Source organism: Mesoplodon mirus (assembly GCF_964341445.2).
Source record: "Mesoplodon mirus genome assembly, chromosome: 7".
Classification (NCBI taxonomy): Eukaryota; Metazoa; Chordata; class Mammalia; order Artiodactyla; family Ziphiidae; genus Mesoplodon; species Mesoplodon mirus.
In genome coordinates, this window is record NC_138983.1 from 78,081,593 (window position 1) to 78,103,534 (window position 21,942).

The 21,942-nt window shown below is 47.8% G+C and overlaps 1 protein-coding gene across 1 annotated transcript in view; it reads left to right on the plus strand.

The window, feature by feature from the left end:
* The window catches only part of LOC309808818 (forkhead-associated domain-containing protein 1-like), a gene marked incomplete at its 5' end in the record, with an annotated part of 203,726 nt that extends 183,120 nt beyond the window's left edge, over window positions 1–20,606 (plus strand). Inside the window, 2 exons of the mRNA XM_082629391.1 lie at window positions 15,696–15,846; window positions 20,481–20,606. Coding sequence (XP_082485517.1) covers window positions 15,696–15,812 — 117 coding nt within the window. The 3' untranslated portion in view covers window positions 15,813–15,846; window positions 20,481–20,606. The remainder of the gene's footprint in view (window positions 1–15,695; window positions 15,847–20,480) is intronic.
* Between the last annotated feature and the right edge of the window lie 1,336 nt (window positions 20,607–21,942).

Sequence of the window (21,942 nt, forward strand, 5' to 3'; positions counted from 1 at the left end):
CAGGAAACATCTAAGGAGGACCTTAAAAGTCAGCTCCCCTCTCCTCCTGCCTGGTTTCTCAGCTTCTTTTGATAAGGGAAAGAAAGGACTTTTTACATTTATCTTTGCAAGCTCAGTTGATTGTGTCTATTTCTGCAAGACTTTGTTGCAAATAAAAGGATTCCCTGCATACATAGAAAATCGCTCTTTCTCAGATATCCAAGATATGCAGTATTTTTATGTGAAAAAAAAGAAAGTTGTAATACAATATGCACAGTGTTCTCCCCTTTTTTTTCTTTTTTTTTTTTTTTCAAATGCCAATATCCAACCACAGGAGAAATCTGGAGGAAAAGACATAAAAGTGTTGAGAGTATTATCCCAGCATGATAAGACTGCGTGAGCCTTGACTTTCCCTCAGTCGTTCAACAACTATTTATTGCAGCCCTACTGTGTGCCGGCCACTGAGGATACAGCGAGGGGACACTTTCCACTTTATGGGTTTCTGCCCTGTTTGGATTTGTGTAACAGGCATGTGTAAATTTTGTAACCAGAACTATAATCAAGAATTGCTGCTTCTCCCAGAGAAGAAAATCCCTCTTTCCAACAGCCCAAGTCTGCATCACCCATCTCTGCCATCTCGGGATCCACCCAGTGCCCCTCTCCTCACGCACCCTTCACATAAGCCAGCCCAGCCCTTCACTCTCCAGCCTCTAGTCTCTCTGAAAAGAGAATGACAGACCTAGGTCTGAATTCTGATCCTACTGCTTACCAGCTCCATAGCTTAACCTTGCTGGGCGTCTGTGTCTCACCTATAAATGCAAACACATTTCCTTGCTGGGCTGTTTGTAATGATCAGAAAATATCACGTGTTAAACTTCTGGCATGGTGCCTGGCACACGGCAAGTGGTTAATACTGAATAGCTATTATTATAATATTATTATTCTCACTCTTCCAAGCTGGAAGTTCTCAGCAAGTGGCATTGTCAGAGGTCAAGGGCCCAGCACGAGCCTGTTCAGCTCCCCTCCTGTCTCTCTCCGCACCCACCTTTCCTCCTTTCCCTCCATCTTCCCTCACTACGTTCTCTTTCCAAATGCAGCTCTTCCCTCCCTGAGTCTCCCCTTCTCTCTCCCTCCCAGACCACCTTGTGCACAAGCTCCTGAATCACGACCTCCTTCTTCAGCGTCTACAGCCTCCCACTCCATCTTTCTCCTTCGTCATCAAACATGCACTTCAAGCTGGTGCATCTTCACTGGGACCACTGCTTCTTTAGCTCCTTTTCTACTGCTTGTACTGCTGTCCCACTAAGACCTTGAAGTGCATTACACCCTGTGTGCTCACCACCAACTTCCCACATTGTCTTTGCCTCTTTGGCAACTGACGTGGCCCCCCCTGCACTGAAGCCCCAGCTTGCTCCCCCCGCCATGTTCTCTCTGGCCTACCCAACCCTCTCGGTTTGCTTTCTTGAAACCCTCTCATCTTTCATAATTACAGTTTGGGTGGGTGATGCTCCTGGCAGCCAGTAGGTGGAGGCCAGGGATGCTGCTAAACGTCCTACGGTGCCCAGGACGGCTCCCACGATGAGGACTGTCCCGCCCAACACGTCGAGATGCTGCAGCTGAGAAATGCTGCTGGCTCCTTCGTCTCTGATACATCCCGGTTATTTTTCTGAAAAAAAAAATCACCCTTCATTAAGCCAACTCACTGCTCCATCAGAAGCTGAAATAGCAGTGACTCAGACCCTGGAGTCACACCACTGTGATCCCAAGCCCTGGCTCAGCCATTTGCCAGCTGTGTGGCGTCCAGCAGCCACAGGTCTCAGAGCCCGACCGCCTCATGTGTAAAAGGAGGCGATGGCGGGACAATACAGTGGGGTGATGCGTTGATTGCTTGGCAGAGGGCCGGGCACACAGGTCACACTCGTGACATTTCAGTGATGTTTAAATCAAGTTTATACTCTTTAGGCTACTGTTCTAGGCTGGCCACAAACTGAACTCAGCTTTCCATCCCAACTCTTCCCTCTACTCCTCCCCTCCCCCATCATCTGCTCTAACCCAATTAAGCTCTTCCAGAACATGCACTGCATTTCCCCACCTCTCATCCTACCTCCTGCCTTCACCCCCCATATTAGTTTCCTATGGCTGTTCTAACAAATTACCACAAACTTAGGGGCTTAACACAACTCATATTTATTCTTTTACAGTTCTGGAGGCCAAAGGTCCAAAATCAGTTTCGCTAAGGTAAAGGCAAGGGGCTGGTTCCTTCTGGAGGCTCTAGGAAAGAATCCGTTTCCTTGCCTTTTCTAGTCTCTAGACTGGAAAAGGCGAGGAAATAAAAATTCCCCGCTTTCCTTGGATCACGGCAGAGGAGCACCTTCAACTCTCTGCTTCTGTCACATCACCGTCTCTGTCTGTCTGTAGTCAGACTCCCTGTGTCTGCTTCTTGTAAGAACCCATGCACCTATATTGGGTCCCCCCAGCTAATCCAGGATAAGCCCGCATCTCAAGATCCTTACCTTCATCACATCTGCAAAGGTCCTTCTGCCCTGTCAGGTAATGTTCATAGGCTCTAAGGATTAGGACCCAGACATCTTTGGGGGGGAGGCATCATTCACCCAACCACCTCTTCCATTCTGACACGCCATCCCCTCCAACTCTGCATACCCATGCGTGCCCACGCCCAGTGGGGCCTCAGCCAAGCAGTGATCACACCAGGTGAATGATGGCGCCTCCCCTGGGACTTTTTCATAGACGGATGCTGTGCAAGGACCAACCTTGGGGAACTTCCCAGGATAAATACCCTGTTTAGAGGGAATAGGGATTTCAAGAAGCCAAGCTTGCTGCTGGGTGGAGCCCTGGGCTAGGACACAGAAGCCTGGGTTCAAGTCCATCCTCACACCTGTGGCTGAAGGTTCCCCCTCAGTGCCCCCGCCCTGGGAGGCTGCAGCCTCATATGAGCTGTGTGGCCTTGGACAAGTCATTTCACCTCTCTGGGCCTCGATGTCTCACCTGCCAAGGGAGGATGGTGAGCTCATTAGTACTGGCCTGTGGTAAGTGTCCAGTAAATAGCAGCTGTGACTTTTACATGCAGTAACTTCTTCCTGAGCCTTTCTTTTGAGTGTAAATTATTTCTTTTATAGATCACAAGGACCACATGGATGGATCATTTCTAGACTTAAAGACCCTCGGGATGGAAAGAAATGTTCGGAAAATATTGGATGTAAAACCTGACTTGCCAACTTTTTCAAGAGTAGAGATCGGAACGGTAACCAAAGAAACTTTGTCTCTGCATTGACTGACACGTGGGGAGGGTGGGCATGAGGACAGACACTAGCCGTGTGCCCTGGCACCACTGTATACATCATTGGTTCGAGGCCAGGTCCTCCCTGATGGGCTGGCACCTGTATGGACTGATCGGTGCCTGGCCGTACCAGCAATCCAATGTTTGAATAGAAAGGCGGCTTGCCATCATGTACAGCATGATATAGCATTGCACTGATGCTGGCCAGGTCAATCTCTGGGCCCTCCTTTTCACATCACATGTTATATTCTGCAGAAAATATCCAACAAGCTAATGTACAACAGTATGTCATGAGCTTGCCTAACATTTGCTTTTTGCTATAAACTGAAAAACATGAACACATAAAGGGCAGCCAAAGGGAGCCATGATGATTAAGAAGACACAAGTTCTAGAATCAGAGACCTGTGTCCTAATCCCAGCTCTGCAAGCTCTGTGACCTTGGGCAGCCTCCTAACCTTTCTGGGACTTCAATTTCCCAGCTGTAAAATGATGATGGAAAAATTAAAGGAGATCATTATGTAAAGTGCTTATCCCAGTGCCTAGCTCATAGAGAGCACTTTAATAGATGATAGTTATTATTGTCAAACAGTATTTAAAGAGTATTATCCAAGAAAACCTTCCTTTCTTAGGGAGCATAGTTTGTGTTTTCCAGGATTTTCAGAAGTAATTTGATTGTTAGGTTGAAGGTGCCCTGTATCCTAAATGGATGTTTGATCGGGTGTTTGACTGAAACATGACAATGGACAGCTCAGGTCAGCGTGGCTTGCTGTGGCAGCTGGTCTAAACCAGGTTTGGGAAAACATAATAAAGCCATCCTATCTGTACCAGCATTTTCTCCTACAATTTTTCTAGACATTTGCTCACACGTCTAGAGGTGTGAGTCTTCAGAAACGTGTTGGTCTTCCTGATAAAATCGAACCTTCCTTCTCTGAGGTTGGGAGTAGAGGGACCGTCTCCAGGTGGGGAGCTCAGCTGGATCTCACGTCCTGATGGTCCTGCTTCCAAGATTGACCTTCCCCTTGGCAACAAGCCCTCATCCCACCACTGACACCACAGAGCAGGAAACCTCCCAACTCTCAATCCTCCAAGGTTGGCAGTAATTAAAGGAAAGAGCAGGAGGAAGAATAGCTGACATCTGTGAACTGCTTACTGTGTGCCAGGCGTTGAGCTCAGCCGGCTCCATGCCTTATGTCATTGAACGATCGTAGCAGCCTTGTGTCATAGTTACTATTATTGTCCCCATTTAACAGATAAGAAAAAGTAAGGCTTCAGGAGGTCAAGTACCTCACCCAAGGTCACAGAATAATGATTGAAGACACACCAGGGGTGTGTCCCTGGTGGTGTGTCTGCTAGCCTGCAGAGACCGGGTGGGGACTGTGTGCTTGGATCCTGTAGCCCAGGCTCTTCCTTAGTGACCCTCCCCTCAGGAAAAGAGGGGGCGTCTGGAGAGGTACAGAGGATGCGGCTCAGGGTAGCTGAAGACACTGAGCAGCATCTCAGGTTCTTTTTGCAGCAGATCTGCCCGGTTTATTGTCATCTTCAGATACCCTCTTTTATTCTCATCTCCATAGATACATAGACAAATATGTCCACTCTTATCTATCACAGTCATTTTGGGGGCCATTATAGTTTTTTAGTTGTTTTGTTTTTAATCTCAGAGGTTTTCAGGGTAGTGCCAACAAATGCTAGGGCTAAGAGATGCTCATGGCAAGCATTAAAAGCCAATTTATTTTTTAAGGAGGCTTATTATGGTTATTTGTAGTCGTTCAGATCGGGTAACCTATTCAGACTGGTGGCCATTCCATGCAGTCATTTGGGCTTCCAGCAGCCAGCTGGCTGGTTGGGGTCTTAGGGAGATGCAGCTGCAAACACTATCTGCATTGTCTCTGGAAAGGGTCTGAAGTGATGCTCACCCACCAGGTTCCAGAACTAGGAGAAGGTTGGGCCAAATTTTGTGAGGGTATGGTTTCTGCTGCACAGAAATGAGATTCCTTTAATAAAAAGGAGGGAGGCTATTTTCCACTTAACCTTCATTCGTTCATTCCACAAACATGCCCACTATGCACCACTCGGTGCCAGGTGCCATGCTGGGCACAAGGAGGGAGATAGTGAGCAAAAGCCCCATGGTCCCCATTTTTCTGGAGCTTGTCCTCTCAACATCAGCGGTACTGATTTTTTGAGCCAGGTAACTCTTTGTTTGGGAGACTGCCCTATGCATCGTGGGGTGTTTAGCAGCATCCTTGTCCTCTACCCACTAGACGCCAGCAGCAATTATGACAACCACAAATGTGTCCAGGCATTGCTAAATGCCCTGGAGGGGGTAGGGTGGACAGAGTCACCCCCGGTTGAGAACCACTGGCCTAAAGGGAAGACAGACGAGACGGTGGCCAAAGAATGGCATAAGTGATGCATCATTTCAAAGGCAGTCGTGCTGTGAAGTGGTAGGAACACAGTCATATAGAAAGCAGTTCACAGAGTCAGACTGGATTTAAAACCAACTCTCTTGGCATGGACATATATACACACACACGCTACCAAAGGTAAAATAGATAGCTCGTGGGAAGCAGCTGCATCGCACAGGGAGAGCAGGTCGGTGCTGTGTGTCTACCTAGAGGGTTGGGATAGGGAGGGTGGGAGGGAGACGCAAGAGGCAGGGGATATGGGGATATATGGATACGTATAGCTGATTCACTTTTTGATACAGCAGAAACTAACACACCATTGTAAAGCAATTATACTCCAATAAAGATGTTAAAAAAATTAACTCTCTCAAATTATTCTTTAGTATCTTTCCAGTTCTTCCATTATTCTTTGGGTTATTCTTCTGGATGTAGAAAATCATAATGGAATGCCAAGAGAGTTTTTCTTCTTTTTTTAAATTTCAGCCTCAAAATGGCCTTTCCAGCCCAGGGTCCATCATGGTCTCTGAGAAGTTAAGGAAAATGGATGTGGCTGATGCTTTAGATCTTAGTGAAAAGCTGGTAGGTATACCCAGCATCAGTCCCCTCCTGTCCAAACCTGCGTGCCCTGCAGGTAGTTTAAACATCAACTCCACATACATTTTAGTTGTTACAGTAGGTCCACGAGACCCATCTCCTATCCCAGCATGGGCTGGAAATTGCAGAGCCCAATTCCTTGCAAGACTGGGTAGTAAGAATGAATGTTTATGTCTGTTGTCATTCCCCCTCCCCACTTCCCCCCAATTCTCAAAAAGGCATAGTGTAAATGGATGCGGGGGAAAATGAAAGTCGTACTAAAAACCCCAAATGCACTCATTTGCAAAGCATGTGTTTCTTCTCTGCAACTGCAGAAAATGAATGAAACAGAATTAGACGTTTGCCTCCTCAAAGGGGCCACCAGCGGTCTTGGGCCAGGCCTCTTACCTGCGAAATGCTTTCTCGTAGTACATGGACATGAGCAACACCCTCGGGACTTTGATGAACATCAAAGGTATGTCAGGTCACGTGTCCATGAAACACCTCTCCCCAAAAGAGAGGGAGAGAGTCTACCAGCTTCGACAAAGAGACCTGTGCCTGGTGTTTGATAAGATCACCCTACTCAAGAACCAGCTGCAGAGAAAAGAGGAGCTTTTGAGACGATACGAGAAGGACATTGAACAGCTCAAATATGGCCCATGTCTCCGGCAAAAGGCCCAGGCCTCCATTCTCCAGGCTAAACCTCGGTGCAGCTGCAGACCCGTAGGGACCAGGACAAGAGGACAGAGGCCTGGGTGTGGAGGGGGGAGGCGGGATGGTGACTCAGGGCCTGATGGACCCAAGTCTCTGGGCAAGAAAGCAGCAGTTAGAGTACCCTACTGTTAAGGAATAAGGTGGACATTTATAAATGTGTCTGATGTTTCACCATGTGTGTGCTTTTCGTAATTCCATCGTATTTTCAGTGGTATCCGTTCCCCCACCCTCTCTGGAAAATTGGGAGGGGCTGGTAGCATAACCTGTGCCCCCTTCATGCTGCACGTCCACAGCCAATGGGCTATTTATTCTGCCCTCTAGTCCCCACATCTTCAGCCTTCCCCCCACTTGTAAGGAAACCGCGAAGCCAGGCATATATGGAAGTGTTCTGAGGATCTCCCAGGTCAGGAGCATTGGTGGTGAGTGAGAAAGATGAGGAGAAAAGAGACTTTGTCTCTCCTGTGTGCTCAGGCAGAGCAAAGTGTCGGTTCAGATGTACCAGTCACAGGTGGCAAAGCTGAAGGACGACATCTGCAAAGAGGCCAAAGAAAAGGCGCTGCTGAAGGAGGCCCTGGCGCACATGGAAGAGCGGCTGCACCAGGAGAAGAGGGTCACCAGGGCGATCAGGCAGCAGAAGGTGAGAGGTCCCTGCTCGGAGCAGAGCCTCTGAGGCTGCCCCTCAGCTCCCTTTAGAAACAGCCAACTGAGGTCCCAGTGGGATCCAGGCAGCACAGAATGCATTCGCTCATTGCAAAGGAAGGTGGCAGAATAGCTTTAGCGTTAGGCAGACTTAGGTTTAGACTCTTGTTCTGCCATTTACTGTGTGACTTCAGGCAGCTTTTTTTTTTAACATCTTTATTGGAGTATAATTGCTTTACAGTGTGGTGTTCGTTTCTGCTGTATAACAAAGTGAATCAGCTATATGCATACGTATATCCTCACATCCCTCCCTCTTGTGTCTCCCTCCCACCCTCCTTATCCCACCCCTCTAGATGGTCGCAAAGCACTGAGCTGATCTCCCTGTGCCATGCGGCTGCTATCTGTTTTACCTTTGGTAGTGTATATATGTCCATGCCACTCTCTCACTTCGTCCCAGCTTGCCCTTCCCCCTCCCCATGTCCTCAAGTCCATTCTCTACATCTGTGTCTTTATTCCTGGCTGCCCCTAGGTTCATCAGAACATTCTTTTTTTTTTTTTTTTTAGATTCCATATATATGTGTTAGCTTAACCTCTCTGAGACTCATAGTCTAGCTTGCCTCTATTTTTTTTAACTTTCTTTTTTTTAATTTAATTTTTATTTTATATTGGAGTATAGTTGATTTACAGTGTTGTGTTAGTTTCACGTGTACAGCAAAGTGACTCAGTTATACATATACATATATCTATTCTTTTTCAGATTCTTTTCCCATATAAGTTATTACAGAATATTGAGTAGGGTTCCCTGTGCTATACAGTAGGGCCTTGTTGATTACATATTTTATATATAATACTGTGTATATGTTAAACCCAAACTCCTAATTTATCCCTCCCCACCACATTTCCACTTTGGTAACCATAAGTTGGTTTTCAAAGTCTGTGAGTCTCTTTCTGTTTTGTAAATAAGCTCATTTGTATCATTTTTTTTAGATTCCACATATAAGTGATATCATATGATATTTGTCTTTGTCTGACCTACTTCACATAGTATAGTCTTTAGGTCCATCCATGTTGCTGCAAATGGCATTACTTCACTCTTTTTTATGGCTGAGTAGTATTCCACTGTATATTTGTACCACATCTTCTTTATCCACTCCTCCATCGACATTTACGCTGCTTCCATGTCCTGGCTGTTGTGAACAGTGCTTTCTGAGACTCATAGTCTAGCTCATCTGTATTTTTTTAACTTTTGATAATTCGTGTATTTTATCTTGTTTTTTCTATCCAGATAACTATTTTTTCTACCAGTTTTATTGAGACATAAGTGACACACAGCACTGTACTGAGCTTAAGGGTGTCCAGCATCATGATCTGACTTCCCTGCCTCCTGCAATGATGACCACAATCAGTTGAGTGAACAGCCCGAGTGTTTTTAAAGGCGGCGCTTCTGATTTTCATTGTTCTGCCAGGTGCCAGGGATACACCGAGGAATAAGCTCTCTGAGAATAAAGATTTGGGTTTGCTATTCTGAGTAGCCAGAATAGTACTCCAGTCTTTCTGACTTGGGGCTGTGTATTTGTACACGCATGCTTGCGTGTATGTGTGTACATGTGAGTATGTGCTGTGTGTTTGCATGTGTGTGTATTTGCATGTGTGTGTTTGTTGCCTGCATGGGCTCTAAGGAGGCCAAGGTCATAGAAGGGTGCCCTTCTCCTCAACCAGGAGGTGATGGTCAGATAGTTCCTTGCAGAAGCCTGCCCTCCATCCTGCGAACCTTCCAGGCAACAGGTTTCCAGACAGCAGGCTCTCTGACTTAGAGCCCTAGAAATGAAAAGTGGCTGTCCTGCTCTGAGGGAGCCTGGATGCGGTGTTTCCAGTGCTCACCACTGTGAATTAAACATCACAGGCCTTAGTCTGCATGTGTCATGGGGCTGCCTCAGGCAGAGGACAGTTTCCTTTCACACCAAGCAATGCCAGGGAGAGCTGGGCCAGTGACAGAGTTGTGACTTTCCCTTTGATGTGCCCTCTGGAGAGCTCACCCCTCCCCGAAATGCCCCCCCCCGCCCACAGAGCTTGGCAGACTAGGCCCCAAAGCAGAGACACCAGACCACAGAATGGGACAGAGAAGGGCCCAAAAAAAGCCATTGTCATGTACTGAAAACCTGAGGATTTACATAATCAGGCTTCACATGCATTATTCATGGGCTGCCTCATTCATACACAATGCAAGGGACATGCCAGCCTGTTTGTCAGGAAGAAAACAATAATACATTTTAAAGTTTTGCTGGATCCTAAAGGGCACTTGTATACATCTGTCTTGGCATCCATTCCTTCCAGGGAGTAGATCTTCGTTGTCTTTAAGCAGAAATGAACAGAAAGTAGAATTCCTCTTTCTAAGTTTTACACTTAGTATTTTCACAAGGAGCCTTAGTTTTTTAGCCTCCTGTATAAAACTTTGAAACTCTTCACCCGTTCACAGAGGTGGCAGGGTTGAAGCACTGAGATGAAATTACACATCTTAAGCTTCAGAATTGCCCCCCTCCCCAAAAAAATGGAGTTTGTAGTTTTAATGTTTGATCATCTCTTCACCAAGCAGACCTTTCAAGAATCAAAAGTCCTATATCCACACTAATATCTTTGGCTGTGAAAATGAGACTTGGTATAAGATGCTGGGCCTTCACAGCGAACTGGGCCTGTGGCTCTGTCCATGTGGCAGAGGAACGGGAAACGCGGCCCAGGCCGTGCTCACTCGAATCCACATCCCACATCCCTCGAGAAGCCGGCAGTGTCTCTCAGAGTTCAGAGGCCAGATTTGGAGTCAAACAAATAGGGGTCAAGCCCCACCACTGCCCCGAATGACCCTGAGTAAGTGGCTTGACCTCTGTATCGCAGGTTCCTCAACAAAAGCAACCAAAACTGTTAGCAAGGGGCCTACTCCGTGGGGCAGTGGGAGGGTTAAATGGCAAAATGCCTTCAGTGCCTGGCACATCACAAGCCCCGTTTCTAAGGGTGAAGAATAGGCAGCTCATGGATGGGTGGGGATTCCTCTATTTCTTTCAGGGAGCTTCCTGCCAGCTGACGCCTTCCCCGGTCCTCCCAAAGCCGCCAGCTCTTATGGGACGCGCTCTTCTCTTTGGTGAATACGACTAGGCCACGGCCAAGAAAGGACCCAGATACCTTTTGTGAATGGGCTAAGGCTGGGATTTTCAAGAGGAAATTTTTAAATGCACAGAAGTTGCCACTTGGGAAACACGCAAGCCCTTTCTTAGGGCTTGAAGTGTAAGAAAGGCTGAAGGGCAGCGGCTGCTTCTGGCAGGAGAAGCCGCTCAGCTCTCCTGCCAATCAAATCTCCAGCCAATCAAGTCCTGGCTAGGGGGCGTGACCACCGCTTTGTCTTGTGGTCTCAGCCAGGAAAAGCCCCTAACCTTCCCTCTGCTTAATTAGCTCAGATCCCTCTTCTTTAAGATGAGAATAAAAATGGCACCTAGCTCGTAGCCTTCCCAATGGGAGCTTGTATACAAAAGCCTTAGCACATAGGACCACAAAGCATTCACCCTCTCCTACCATCGTCATTATCCTCACTATTCTCTTTAACTCACTATCTTCCAAGATTTCCTTGGGCCCAGGTATTCTCAAGATTCTGGCTTCCTCCGTGCCACTTCTGTGTTTTGTTTGTTTGTTTGTTTGTTTTTGCGGTACGCAGGCCTCTCACTGTTGTGGCCTCTCCCGTTGCGGAGCACAGGCTCCGGACGCGCAGGCTCAGCGGCCATGGCTCACGGGCCCAGCCGCTCTGCGGCATGTGGCATCCTCCTGGACCGGGACACGAACCCTGCGTCGGCAGGCGGACTCTCAACCTCTGCTCCACCAGGTAAGCCCCACAATTGGTAGATGTTGTGTAGGAGGAGCGTGGGATGGGAGGGGCTTGGGGTGGTACTCTTCCGCCCACAATGATGAAGTAGAACCATGTGGCCAGGCCTATGCAGCATACGGATAGAAGAAGGCTAAAGAAAAAGACCCTCCCGCACCCCCTTCATCACATCCCAGTGTGTTCAGTAAAGTTCAGGAAAAGCAGGTGCACAGGGGCCAGGCTCTGCCCTTCAGTGCCCAGTTGCCCACTGACGGAACTTAATCCAGGAAGGAATTTTGCAGCAATGTTCAAACTGGGGTTCCCTGGAGCCTTTGGGTGCCATGGAAAGGTGTGACTCTCAAAGCACACACACCTTTCTCCCGCCAGAGAAGCTCTCCATTATCTTATACCCCAAGTTCCTCATGGGATTTTGCTTGGATAAACGGTTCTGCAAAAAAAAAGGCGGGGGATGGGGTGGGAGAGAAGAAGGCTGTTGGTTTAAAACTAACCCCTGCTTTATAATATCTGGGAATTTGGATAGTGATTGTCTCAACTGAGTTTGTGATAAATACTGAGTGGCTGCAGGCTCGAGGCCTTCTCCACGGAAAATGCCTGGAGGGCAACTGTCAGTTCAATACGGGCCCATCAGCCTTCACAGACAGTCCTCTGAGGGTAGAGTTAGCATCCTTCTGGGAGAATGGAAGAGTCTTGTAAGCACCTATGCCCTGTCCCAAAAGACAGCCTTATTTCCTCCCTGAGTTTTGTGACTACCCGGTAGGGTTGCCAGATTTAGGGGAAAACAAACAAACCAAAAACACGATGCCCAGTTAAATTTTAATTTCAGATAAACAACAAAAGCTATTCAGTATAAATGTCCTAACTATTACACGGGGCATATTCACACTCACAAATTTGTTGGCTTCATTCTGAAATTCAGATTTAACTGGGCATCCTGTATTTTATCTGGCAACCCCTCCAACATTTACTGAGCACCAACTAGACACCAAGCAGGGAGGTTCTGAAGCAGGTGTCGCAAGATGGCAGCCCACAGATATATTCCATTTGGCTCATGGGATTTTTTTTTAAGTTACATTTCAAAATAGGGCAGTTTCCTGGAATACTCTGGATTTCCAGCTTCTCTGGGAAACTTGGAAGATCTGGCGACCCTAGGCCCACAGACCCACAAGCCACCATCACAAGCCTCCATCTTCCAGGCCCCTTAGAAAGGCCCTGGGCTCGTGTGTTTGCTGCTGTCCACCACCACCCCAGCTCACTTCACCCACTTCTTTTCCTTTCCTGGCCGCTGTAGGAATCAGGTTGGCGACCCCAGTGGATGCTCAGGGCTCTAGGAGAACGTCTCCTTCCTGACACCACTGCACATTCACCTGCGGAGTGTCAGTCTGCAAGGGAGACCCCAGTTCCCTCTCACTTTTGTGTCTCCAGTGCCTAGGGGATGCTCTTTCTTTGATGAGCTGCCCCTGAGGTGCAGGGTCTTGAGCAGATCAGGGTCAGCAATAGTAATCAAACCCCAGGGGAGCGGCAAGCTCCAGGTTTTCAGTGATGCTGGCTTCCCAACAGGCCCCTGTAGTCCCTGCCAGGGAGGTTAGCCACTGGGGCTTTCAACATTTCCACTGGGTGGAAAGCCACTGGACATCTACAGCCTCTTCCACTGATCTAGGAGGCTCTGCTTCCAGCTAAAGCAGATCTGTCCTCCAAGAAGAATACAGTATCCTTCATAGCCTTCTTGGTTGACCACCTCCTTCTCTGCTGGAATCTGGAACAGAGATTCCCTAAAAGGTGCAGCAGGACAGTGTAGCGTTGCCCCAAAGCCACACCCCCTTCTGCAGACCTCTATCCTCACCTCCTCACCTAGGAAGGCTCAACATTCCATCCAAATGGGTAGCATCTGAAAGTTGAGAAAAATCCATTTTTCTCTGATGCAAAAGGCAAAGAAGAACATACGCTAAATTTTGTCAATATTCTTTCTGTGTTAAAGAGACGAATGTTTGGAGAGCTGATGAAGAACTCAAAGATGCAGAACTCACATTTCCAGGTGAGCCAGAAGAGAGAAGAGAGAAAACCCTAGAACGTCAGCAGGAAGCCCAGTGGACAGTTATCCCACATCTATTATGTATTGAGCATTTGACATGTGCCGGGCACAGAGCCAAACACTCGACGTGCAGTATCTCTTTTAAGCTTCACAACAACCCTATGGGGTGGGTGTTGTTATTATACCCAATTTACAGATGAGGTGTCTGAGGCTCAGAGACTTTCTTTGTCCAGAGCCACACAGCTCAGTAGGAGAGCTGGGAATCAGTGCAGATCTGACACCCAGGTGAGTGCTAGCTTTTCCTCCTTTAGGTTAGAAACCTCCAGGTAATAAACCTGATACATTTCCAGTGGTATTTCTCTTAAATTTCAAGGAAGCATCCTCTAGAATTCTCTTCAAAGTTGAGAATTAAGACTATGAAATCTTGAACATGTTGAAACATTGCCATTGACAAATCAGCCCTGGAACTGGAATTAAGCCAGTCCACGTTCCCACTTTGCAGACAGTAGAGGCGAGCTCTCAGGAAGCTAGAAAGCCAAACACATTTTGGTTGAATATGAGATAGGAGACATTCAAGTTTGATAAAAGGCCACAGTCATGCTGAGGCAACCAAATTATCATGGGAAGAAACGAAGATATTCTAGGTGAGGGATATATTTGAAAAATAGAAGCTTCTCAACCAGCATCCTTGTGCTAAGACCAGAAGGTGGTTACTCCCCAGAGCAGGATGTTAAGAGGATAGAGAGCATCCTGAGGGCCCCACTTGATCTGAGACGTTTGCCACCCTGCAAAGTAGAAACGACTGGAAGTTTGTTACTTATTCACTCACATATATGACTGAGCTGGGAGGAGGCAGAAACTGCCCTACATCTAGGTTTTGTCTGAGGACCACCTGCGGATGTGAAATGGCAGAGGAGATATTGGGATGGGCCCCGGATGTTGTGGGAACATTGTGCTTCTCTGAGATGTGAGACCCCCTGGAACTTCACGCTGCCTCTGGCTTTAACAGAAGCGGGGCAGATGGTGCTTCGGCTAAGAGCAAAGAGCCAACTTCCCATTCTCCCTGCCCTCCAGCCTGAGCTTAGAAGTTTGGTGTTTAAGATCTCCTCAGTACAGAAAGGTTTCCTCCAGGTTCCTTGCCAAGTGTAACTTGGGCGACTCCTTCCCCAAGAGTGGGCCTTGGGCTTCCCTGGTGGCGCAGTGTTTGAGAGTCCGCTTGCCGATGCAGGGGACACGGGTTCATGCCCCGGTCTGGGAAGATCCCACATGCCGCGGAGCGGCTGGGCCGGTGAGCCATGGCCGCTGAGCCTGCACGTCCGGAGCCTGTGCTCCGCAACGGGAGTGGCCACAACACTGAGAGGCCTGCGTACCGAAAAAAATTAAAAAGTGGGGGAGGGGGCTTTTTTAAGGATATAGGGGTGAGTGCCTCATAAAAACTGGGAGCTGAAAGAGAGCCTGGCCTCGAAATAGAACTGGTAAGCCATCAGATCTCAGGCATCATCTCTTTTACACACACACAAGCATGCGCACACGCACACATAGGCCGTATCTCCTCTCTGTGTCTCTGTGTGGCTCCCCTGATCTCTGCTCTCTCCAGTCATGTGACAGGAAGGAATGACCTCATGGTCCCCCAGTTCAAAGGACCAGCCCAGGAAGCAAGTAGCATCTTAGAACCCATAACCCAAATCCTGGGAGTGACCATCTTAAAAGCCCAGCCCGTGCCAAGTGCCCGATCAGCTATGACCAGGGACAGAGTCACACACATGGCTGCCTGGATCCAGGAGTAGTGCTCAGAAAAGGGTTAGACAGACCCCCTAGAGTATGCTGCATTTTACCCTCCTAAGACATCAGAGACATAAGGCATTCAGTTCAGTAACAGCTTTTCGAGAGAAAGTCCATCCCAATGAAATTGCCTATCATCAGAAACTCCTGGTTCAAAAAAAGATGCAAATGTCAGAAGAAAACGTTATCTGTGTATCTGGAAGAGTGTACACCAAAATGTGAATAAGGTTACCTGTGGGTAGTGTGATAATGGTGGATCATTTTACCTTCGTTTTGCTCACGTCTATGTGTATATATAAATATTTTTTACAACAAAGATTTTATTTTGAGTAAAAAAAAATGCCATTTCAGAAATATTTGGGGATCTCCCTACAATTATAGAGTTTGGGCATTTGTTGCTCTTGCTTGTTGTAGGTTGGAGCCAGAAAAGGCACCCCAAAGATGGACCAAGGAAGGGAGATGCTGAAGAGAGAAATGTCCAGCAAATCCAGCCAGAGCCTTCTGTTTTCTAAACCTGGTGGAAGGAACTAGAAACGTCGTCCCGCTGGGCCTCGCGTGATCCTCCGTGAGTCAGTGTAACTCTTCTGCGTCCAACTACTAAGATGCTTTTTTAGGACATTAAAGGTTGCTACCCTAGTGTGTTGCTTCCTAGACTGGTATTTTGCACAATACTGTATTTTGGAGTGTGTGAGGAGAGGGGTTCTTTTCACAGATATTATGAATGTAAACATACACAGGCATATGAAGACTAAGTTTGAAATTCAGACTCCTAGGCCTGGTAGATGCAATTATGTGTTTGGGTAGTGACAAACCCAAATGTCACACCTCCAAGGAGCTCTGAGAAGCCCGCAGTGGAGAAAACCCAGGGCGTGTACTGGGGCCACAGGACAGAATGGTAACCTCAGGGCTGTTGGGGCCATGGTATAGTGCATTTATATCTGAATTGATTATAATAAATGTGAACAGCAGCCAGTTTTATCGCTTCCATAACAGTGAGTCATGTTTATATGGCGCTCTGCGGTGTTCAAAACACTTCTCGTCTAATCCTCTCTCAAGCCCTGGGAGGTAAATAGCATTATGTTCCCCATTTTACAAATGAGGAAGCTGAGGCCCAGAGAGGTTAAATGGCCCGTCTAAAGTCACACAGCTAGTAAATTGAAGAATTGGGGCTGGAACCCAGGTTTCTAACTCCATCTCACGCTGCCCATTCTGCCGCACCAAGACAGCCCAGTAGGTCAAGTCCCAGGCCATCAGGACAGACCAAGTACCCAGTCATCAAAGAACACACACTGCCCAGGTGGACACACCCCTTTCCTGTGGTGTTTGAAGAGACCCTCATTTTTGCCTTCTCTCCAGCCATCTGTTCTCTCCCTGCCTTTCTTGTACGGCCAGAGACCACCAAACAAAACAGGAGGAAGAGCCAGAAGCCATGAATATCATTTATTTTTTATTTTTAAAAAGCCACAATAAAAGTATTTTGATATTTTAAAACCAAATGCATTCTTTATACTGATTAAAACTAGAAGGAAATGGGAAAAATGATTGGCATGATCTTCCACTAAAGGTACTTCTTACACAGTGAGAAGGGTGAGCATCACCTGACCTTAAAAATAATCTTGAAAATCCCAGCAGTTTTCCATAAAGAACATATTACTTATACTGTACCATATCCCCAAAATCCAAAACAGCAATCTCCAGCACCAGAAAAGATCACTTGGTCAGGCAGTAGTTAAGTAGCTGGCTCATGTTTGGAAGCCAAATTGTGTGGGAAAAAAATACTTTGGTTGAATACAAATATTTGAATTTGCATAAGTTAAATGTAATGCCTATGTGGCTCCACTGTATTTGAGGTCTTTCAAAGGACGTGTTAATCTTTATCATATCAACATTGCAACCCACAATGGCAATGTCCTTTCTTCACTCCTTGAACTAGATGGTTCTTTAGGTGTCTCCTCAGCCACACACCCCTTTCTCTGAGAATGCACATTCCCCAACCAGGTTTACCCTACCTACTGCTGCTCTCTTGGCCACACCTGACTGGCTGATCAGTAGATAGTCTACCCAAGCCAGACCAATCAGGTTTCTCTTCTAACCCAAGCTGGGCCAATCAGCACCTGTGCCCTTGATATTTGGAAGTGGGACATGGAGTTACCACACAGGTCATTAATGGCCCGGAGCTGAAAGTCTTGATGCAGTTCCCAGCTGGGGTGGCCATTTCTCCCACTGTGTTTGGAGAAACAAAGCCAGTCTTAGAAAGAGATGGCCAGGATAGATAAGCAACAGGTAGAGACAAGAAACCAAGCCCCAGGGAATTCCCTGGCAGTCCACCCTGCGCTTTCACTGCCAAGAGCCCGGACTCAATCCCTGGTCAGGGAGCTAGGATCCCATAAGCCACACCGTGTGGCAAAAAAAAAAAAAAAAAGAAGAAGAAACCAAGACGACCCCCAGTGAGACAGTGCAGCAGACACTACAAGCCCCTTAGTCATTGCCTCCCTCTACTGTATAAGCAGCACGCGAAATGCCCTCATTTCCCAGCCTCCCTTGCAGCTAGACCTGGCTGTGTTGTTCAGTTCTGGCCAGTGACATGCAGGTGAAGGCCCTGGGCAGGGCTTCCCTTCTGGAATTAAAGGCAAGGCTTTGCTAGGAGAAAGTTTTTCTCTTTGTCCCTTTGCCTTGTCTCCTTTTCCTCTCCTGGAGCTCGGACTTGGAGCTGGAGCAGCCATGTTGGGGATCACCAGGTAACAAGCCAGAGACCAAAGCCCACCTCAAAGGACAGTGGAGTGGAGAGACATGAAAAGCCTGGGTGGGAGCCTAGTGGCATCACTGTGCTCTGCACTGTACCTGAACTGCTTACCTCTGTACATCCTGTTGTAGAAATAAATCAATCCTATCAGTTTCAGCCACTGTAGTCAGATGTACCTGTTTGTGCTGTGGAGCCAAGCACTCAAAAGTTAGTGACTTAAAATGGCGACTATTAGTTCTCATGATTCCAGGCGTCAAGCTGGCCACTTGTACTGGTCTGGTTGGTTTGGCTGGGGCTGGTTTAGGGTGGCTTCGTACATGCCTGCCTGGTCATTGCCAGGCAAGCTGGGTTAGGACAGTGGTTCTCAACTGGGGGCATTTTGCCTCCCAGGGGGCATTTGGCAATGTCTGGACACACTTTGGTTGTTAAACTGGGGTGGGGGTGATACTATCATCTCGGGGTAGAGGCCAGGGATGCTGCTAAACATCCTGCAGTGCACAGAACAGCTGCCCACAACCAAGACTTATTTGATCCAATATGTCAATAGTACCGAGAATGAGAAACCCTGGTCTAGAAAGGCCTCATCTGGGACGTCGGATTCTGCCTGGTGTGGTCCCTCATCACCCAGCAGGCCAGACCAGGCCACGTGTGGTGGGTACAGGTTTCCAAGAGCAACAGGAGAGAGAAAGCCCCAAAGCACACTTTTCAAGTCTCCACCTGCCATGTGTTTGCCAACATCTCATCAGACAAAGCAAGCCACATGGCTAGAGTTCATTTGGGAGGGGCTCCAAATTTTTACCATCTACCCACATCCAGGTTTCTGTTATTTAAAGCTGAAGGCAGCGCGCGCCCAGAGCGTTAACGGGCGGGGGCGGGGGTGTGGAGTTGGGAGGTCAACTGGGCCTCCTGGTAGCCTCCCTGAGTTCAACCAATCCAGTGAGGAGAAGCCGTGGGCGGGGCGAGCTCCGCTGCCAGAGCGGCGTGAAAAATTTCCCAAGGCAGAGCAAAAACCTTTCCTGAGCGACTGAGCATACCCGCTGGTGAAAGGTCCAGCCCAGCTTTCACCACATTCCAGACTCCAGAGGGACTTTTCTGAAACCCAGAGAATTGACCATGTCCTCAAACAGCTTAAAAGTCTTCCATGGCTCCCCCATGCCTCCTCAGGAAAAAAAGATCACACTTCAGTGGGTTTTTTATGCTTCATCCTCAACCAATTTCTTCAGCCATGTCTCCCACTACTTTTGCAAGAACTCTTTTGCTCCACGGATGTTGCAAACTTGCAGCTTCTCATACACACCATGTTCTCTGTGCACACAGGTTCACCTACCTGCGATTCTCTGCCCAGGCCCTCTCTACCAGGATAATTGCATCTGTGCTTTCTAGGTCTATGAAGACAGTCATGCTTCATCCCTCTGGCATAGCTCTTGTTTTTTTTTTTTTTTTGCATCTTTGTTGGAGTGTAGTTGCTTTACAATGGTGTGTCGGTTTCTGCTTTGTGGCAGGGTGAATCAGTTATGCATGTGCATGTGTTCCCATGTCTCTTCCCTCTTGCGTCTCCCTCCCTCCCGCCGTCCCTGTCCCACCCCTCTAGGTGGTCGCGGGGCGCCGAGCTGATCTCCCTGTGCTGTGCGGCTGCTTCCCACTAGCTATCTATTTTATGTTTGCTGGTGTATATGTGTCCATGGCATAGCTCTTCTTATTCTGTGTTGTGAATATACTCTATGTGCTCACATGTCTTATCTTCACTAGAATGTGAGCTACTTGAGGGCAGGGGTCTTGGCATATTTTACACCTGTATGGAACTCTAAGACCTAGCAGGGTGCCTGGCACAGGGTAGACACTCAATAATTGCTTATTGAATAAATGAATGGATTATGAGCTCCATGAAGGAAAAAAAAAAAAAAAAAGCTGAAGGCTTTCCAACTGATGCAGAAAGTTGCCCTGATTCCTGATGACTTTCTGGTTCTTGGTTTCTTTCCTTGGAAAGGCCCATTCTAATGCCTGCCCTTGGGTTCCACTAGGACTTTTTGTATCACTCAAGATTCTCTGGTTGCAACCAACAGAAATCTCCTGTGGCTAACTTAAACAGAAAAGGAGTTTACTGAAAGGAAATGCGGAAGGTTAGAGAATCAACGGGCAAGCAAAGCTGAGGAGTCTGGACAGGCAGGAGCCATCTTTTCTTCCCCGTAGATGTCCCCTTTTTTGCTTCAGCCGGTTTGAGTTTCTGTTATTTGCAACCAAAATGGCATTTACTAAGACGCTCTGCACAGCCCCAACTGGTAGCTCTGAGAAGCTACCAGCGACCTTTCTTTCCCCTGACGTTGTACCAAGGGACAGCAAGGTACCTGCAGTCCCCCCACCAGAACTCCCAATCTTCTGATCCCCCAAGAAGCTAAGCCAAACAACTTCCTTCCACCCTTGCCAATGGGGGCCCATTTGGATTCGTGACTTTGCAGATAAGGTGCCCTTCTCCAGCAACTTGGCAGAGCCAGCAGTGCCTGCTGTTGTGGAAACTGGGGTCATGAAGTGTCTACGGAAGAAAACAGCTTCCCCTGGATCCGTGTTGCAAAGTGTGTTCCTGGTAAGTGGAGTGGTTTCCAATTTTTTAGCGTCTTAGGAATGAAAGCAATACACTAACGATGAGAGGAAACCCAAAATCTGCTAATGCATTTATTTTATTATTATTATTATTTTTTTTTAAATTTATGGCTGCATTGGGTCTTCGTTGCTGCGCCCGGGCTTTCTCTAGTTGTGTCGAGCAGGGGCTACTGTTTGTTGCATTGCGCGGGCTTCTCATTCCATGGCCTTCTCTTGTTGCGGAGCACAGGCTCTAGGCATGGAGGCTTCAGTAGTTGTGGCTCGCAGGCTCAAGAACGCAGGCTCAGTAGTTGTGGCGCACGGGCTTAGTTGCTCCGCGGCATGTGGGATCTTCCTGGACCAGGGCTCGAGCCTGTGTCCCCTGCATTGGCAGGCGGATTCTTAACCACTGCACCACCAGGGAAGCCCCTCATTTACTCTTAATGCTTCCCCCTGTTGAGGACAAACAGGAGGAAAAAAGAAAGGGCAGGGCTTCCTTGGTGGCGCAGTGGTTGAGAGTCCGCCTGCCAGTGCAGGGGACACGGGTTCGTGCTCCAGTCCAGGAGGATCTCACATGCCACCGAGCGGCTGGGCCCGTGAGCCATGGCTGCTGAGCCTGTGCGTCCAGAGCCTGTGCTCCGCAGCGGTAGAGGCCGCAACAGTGAGAGACCCACGTACCGAAAAGAAAAGAAAAAAAAAAAAGGGCAATAGCAAGGTTCCAAATGAGCTGAGAAATGACCTTCTAAAAGGGCTCTCAATCTGGCCTCTGGTAGATGTCTGTCGGGGTTTCTGCCCAGCCTAGACCTTCCTCAGGAGAGAAGACGTTTAGGGCTTACAGTGGGCTGACTGGTGGCCCCAAAGATCTCAGGCTCTAATCCCTGGGACCTGAGAATGTTACCTTACAAGGTAAAGTTTTGCAGATATAAGGATTTTGAGTTGAGACTATCCTCGCCCTAAGTGCCATCTGTAAGTGTACTTATAAGTGAGAGACAGGAGGAGATTATATACAAAGAAGAGGCGGAGGCAGTGACCACAGAGGCAGGACTAGAGTGCTGCACCTACAAGTCAAGGGATGCCAGCAGCTTCTGTGGTTAGAGTCTTTTGAACTCCTTGACTTTTCAGCTCCTAGGCTGTAAGATTTGAATCCGCAAATGCCCCAAGGAGAAAAGCTGCACCAAATGTCAAGCTTGCGTCTGTGTTTCCCTTCTCTCCAGAACTTGGCCCACATGTCTTGGTGTCTCTCTAACATTCAGATGCCAGCGAACAGATGTTTTCTTACTTTATCCAGGTTTTCTAAAATTTCTTTAGACATCACCTGATCTTATGTTATTATTGAACTAC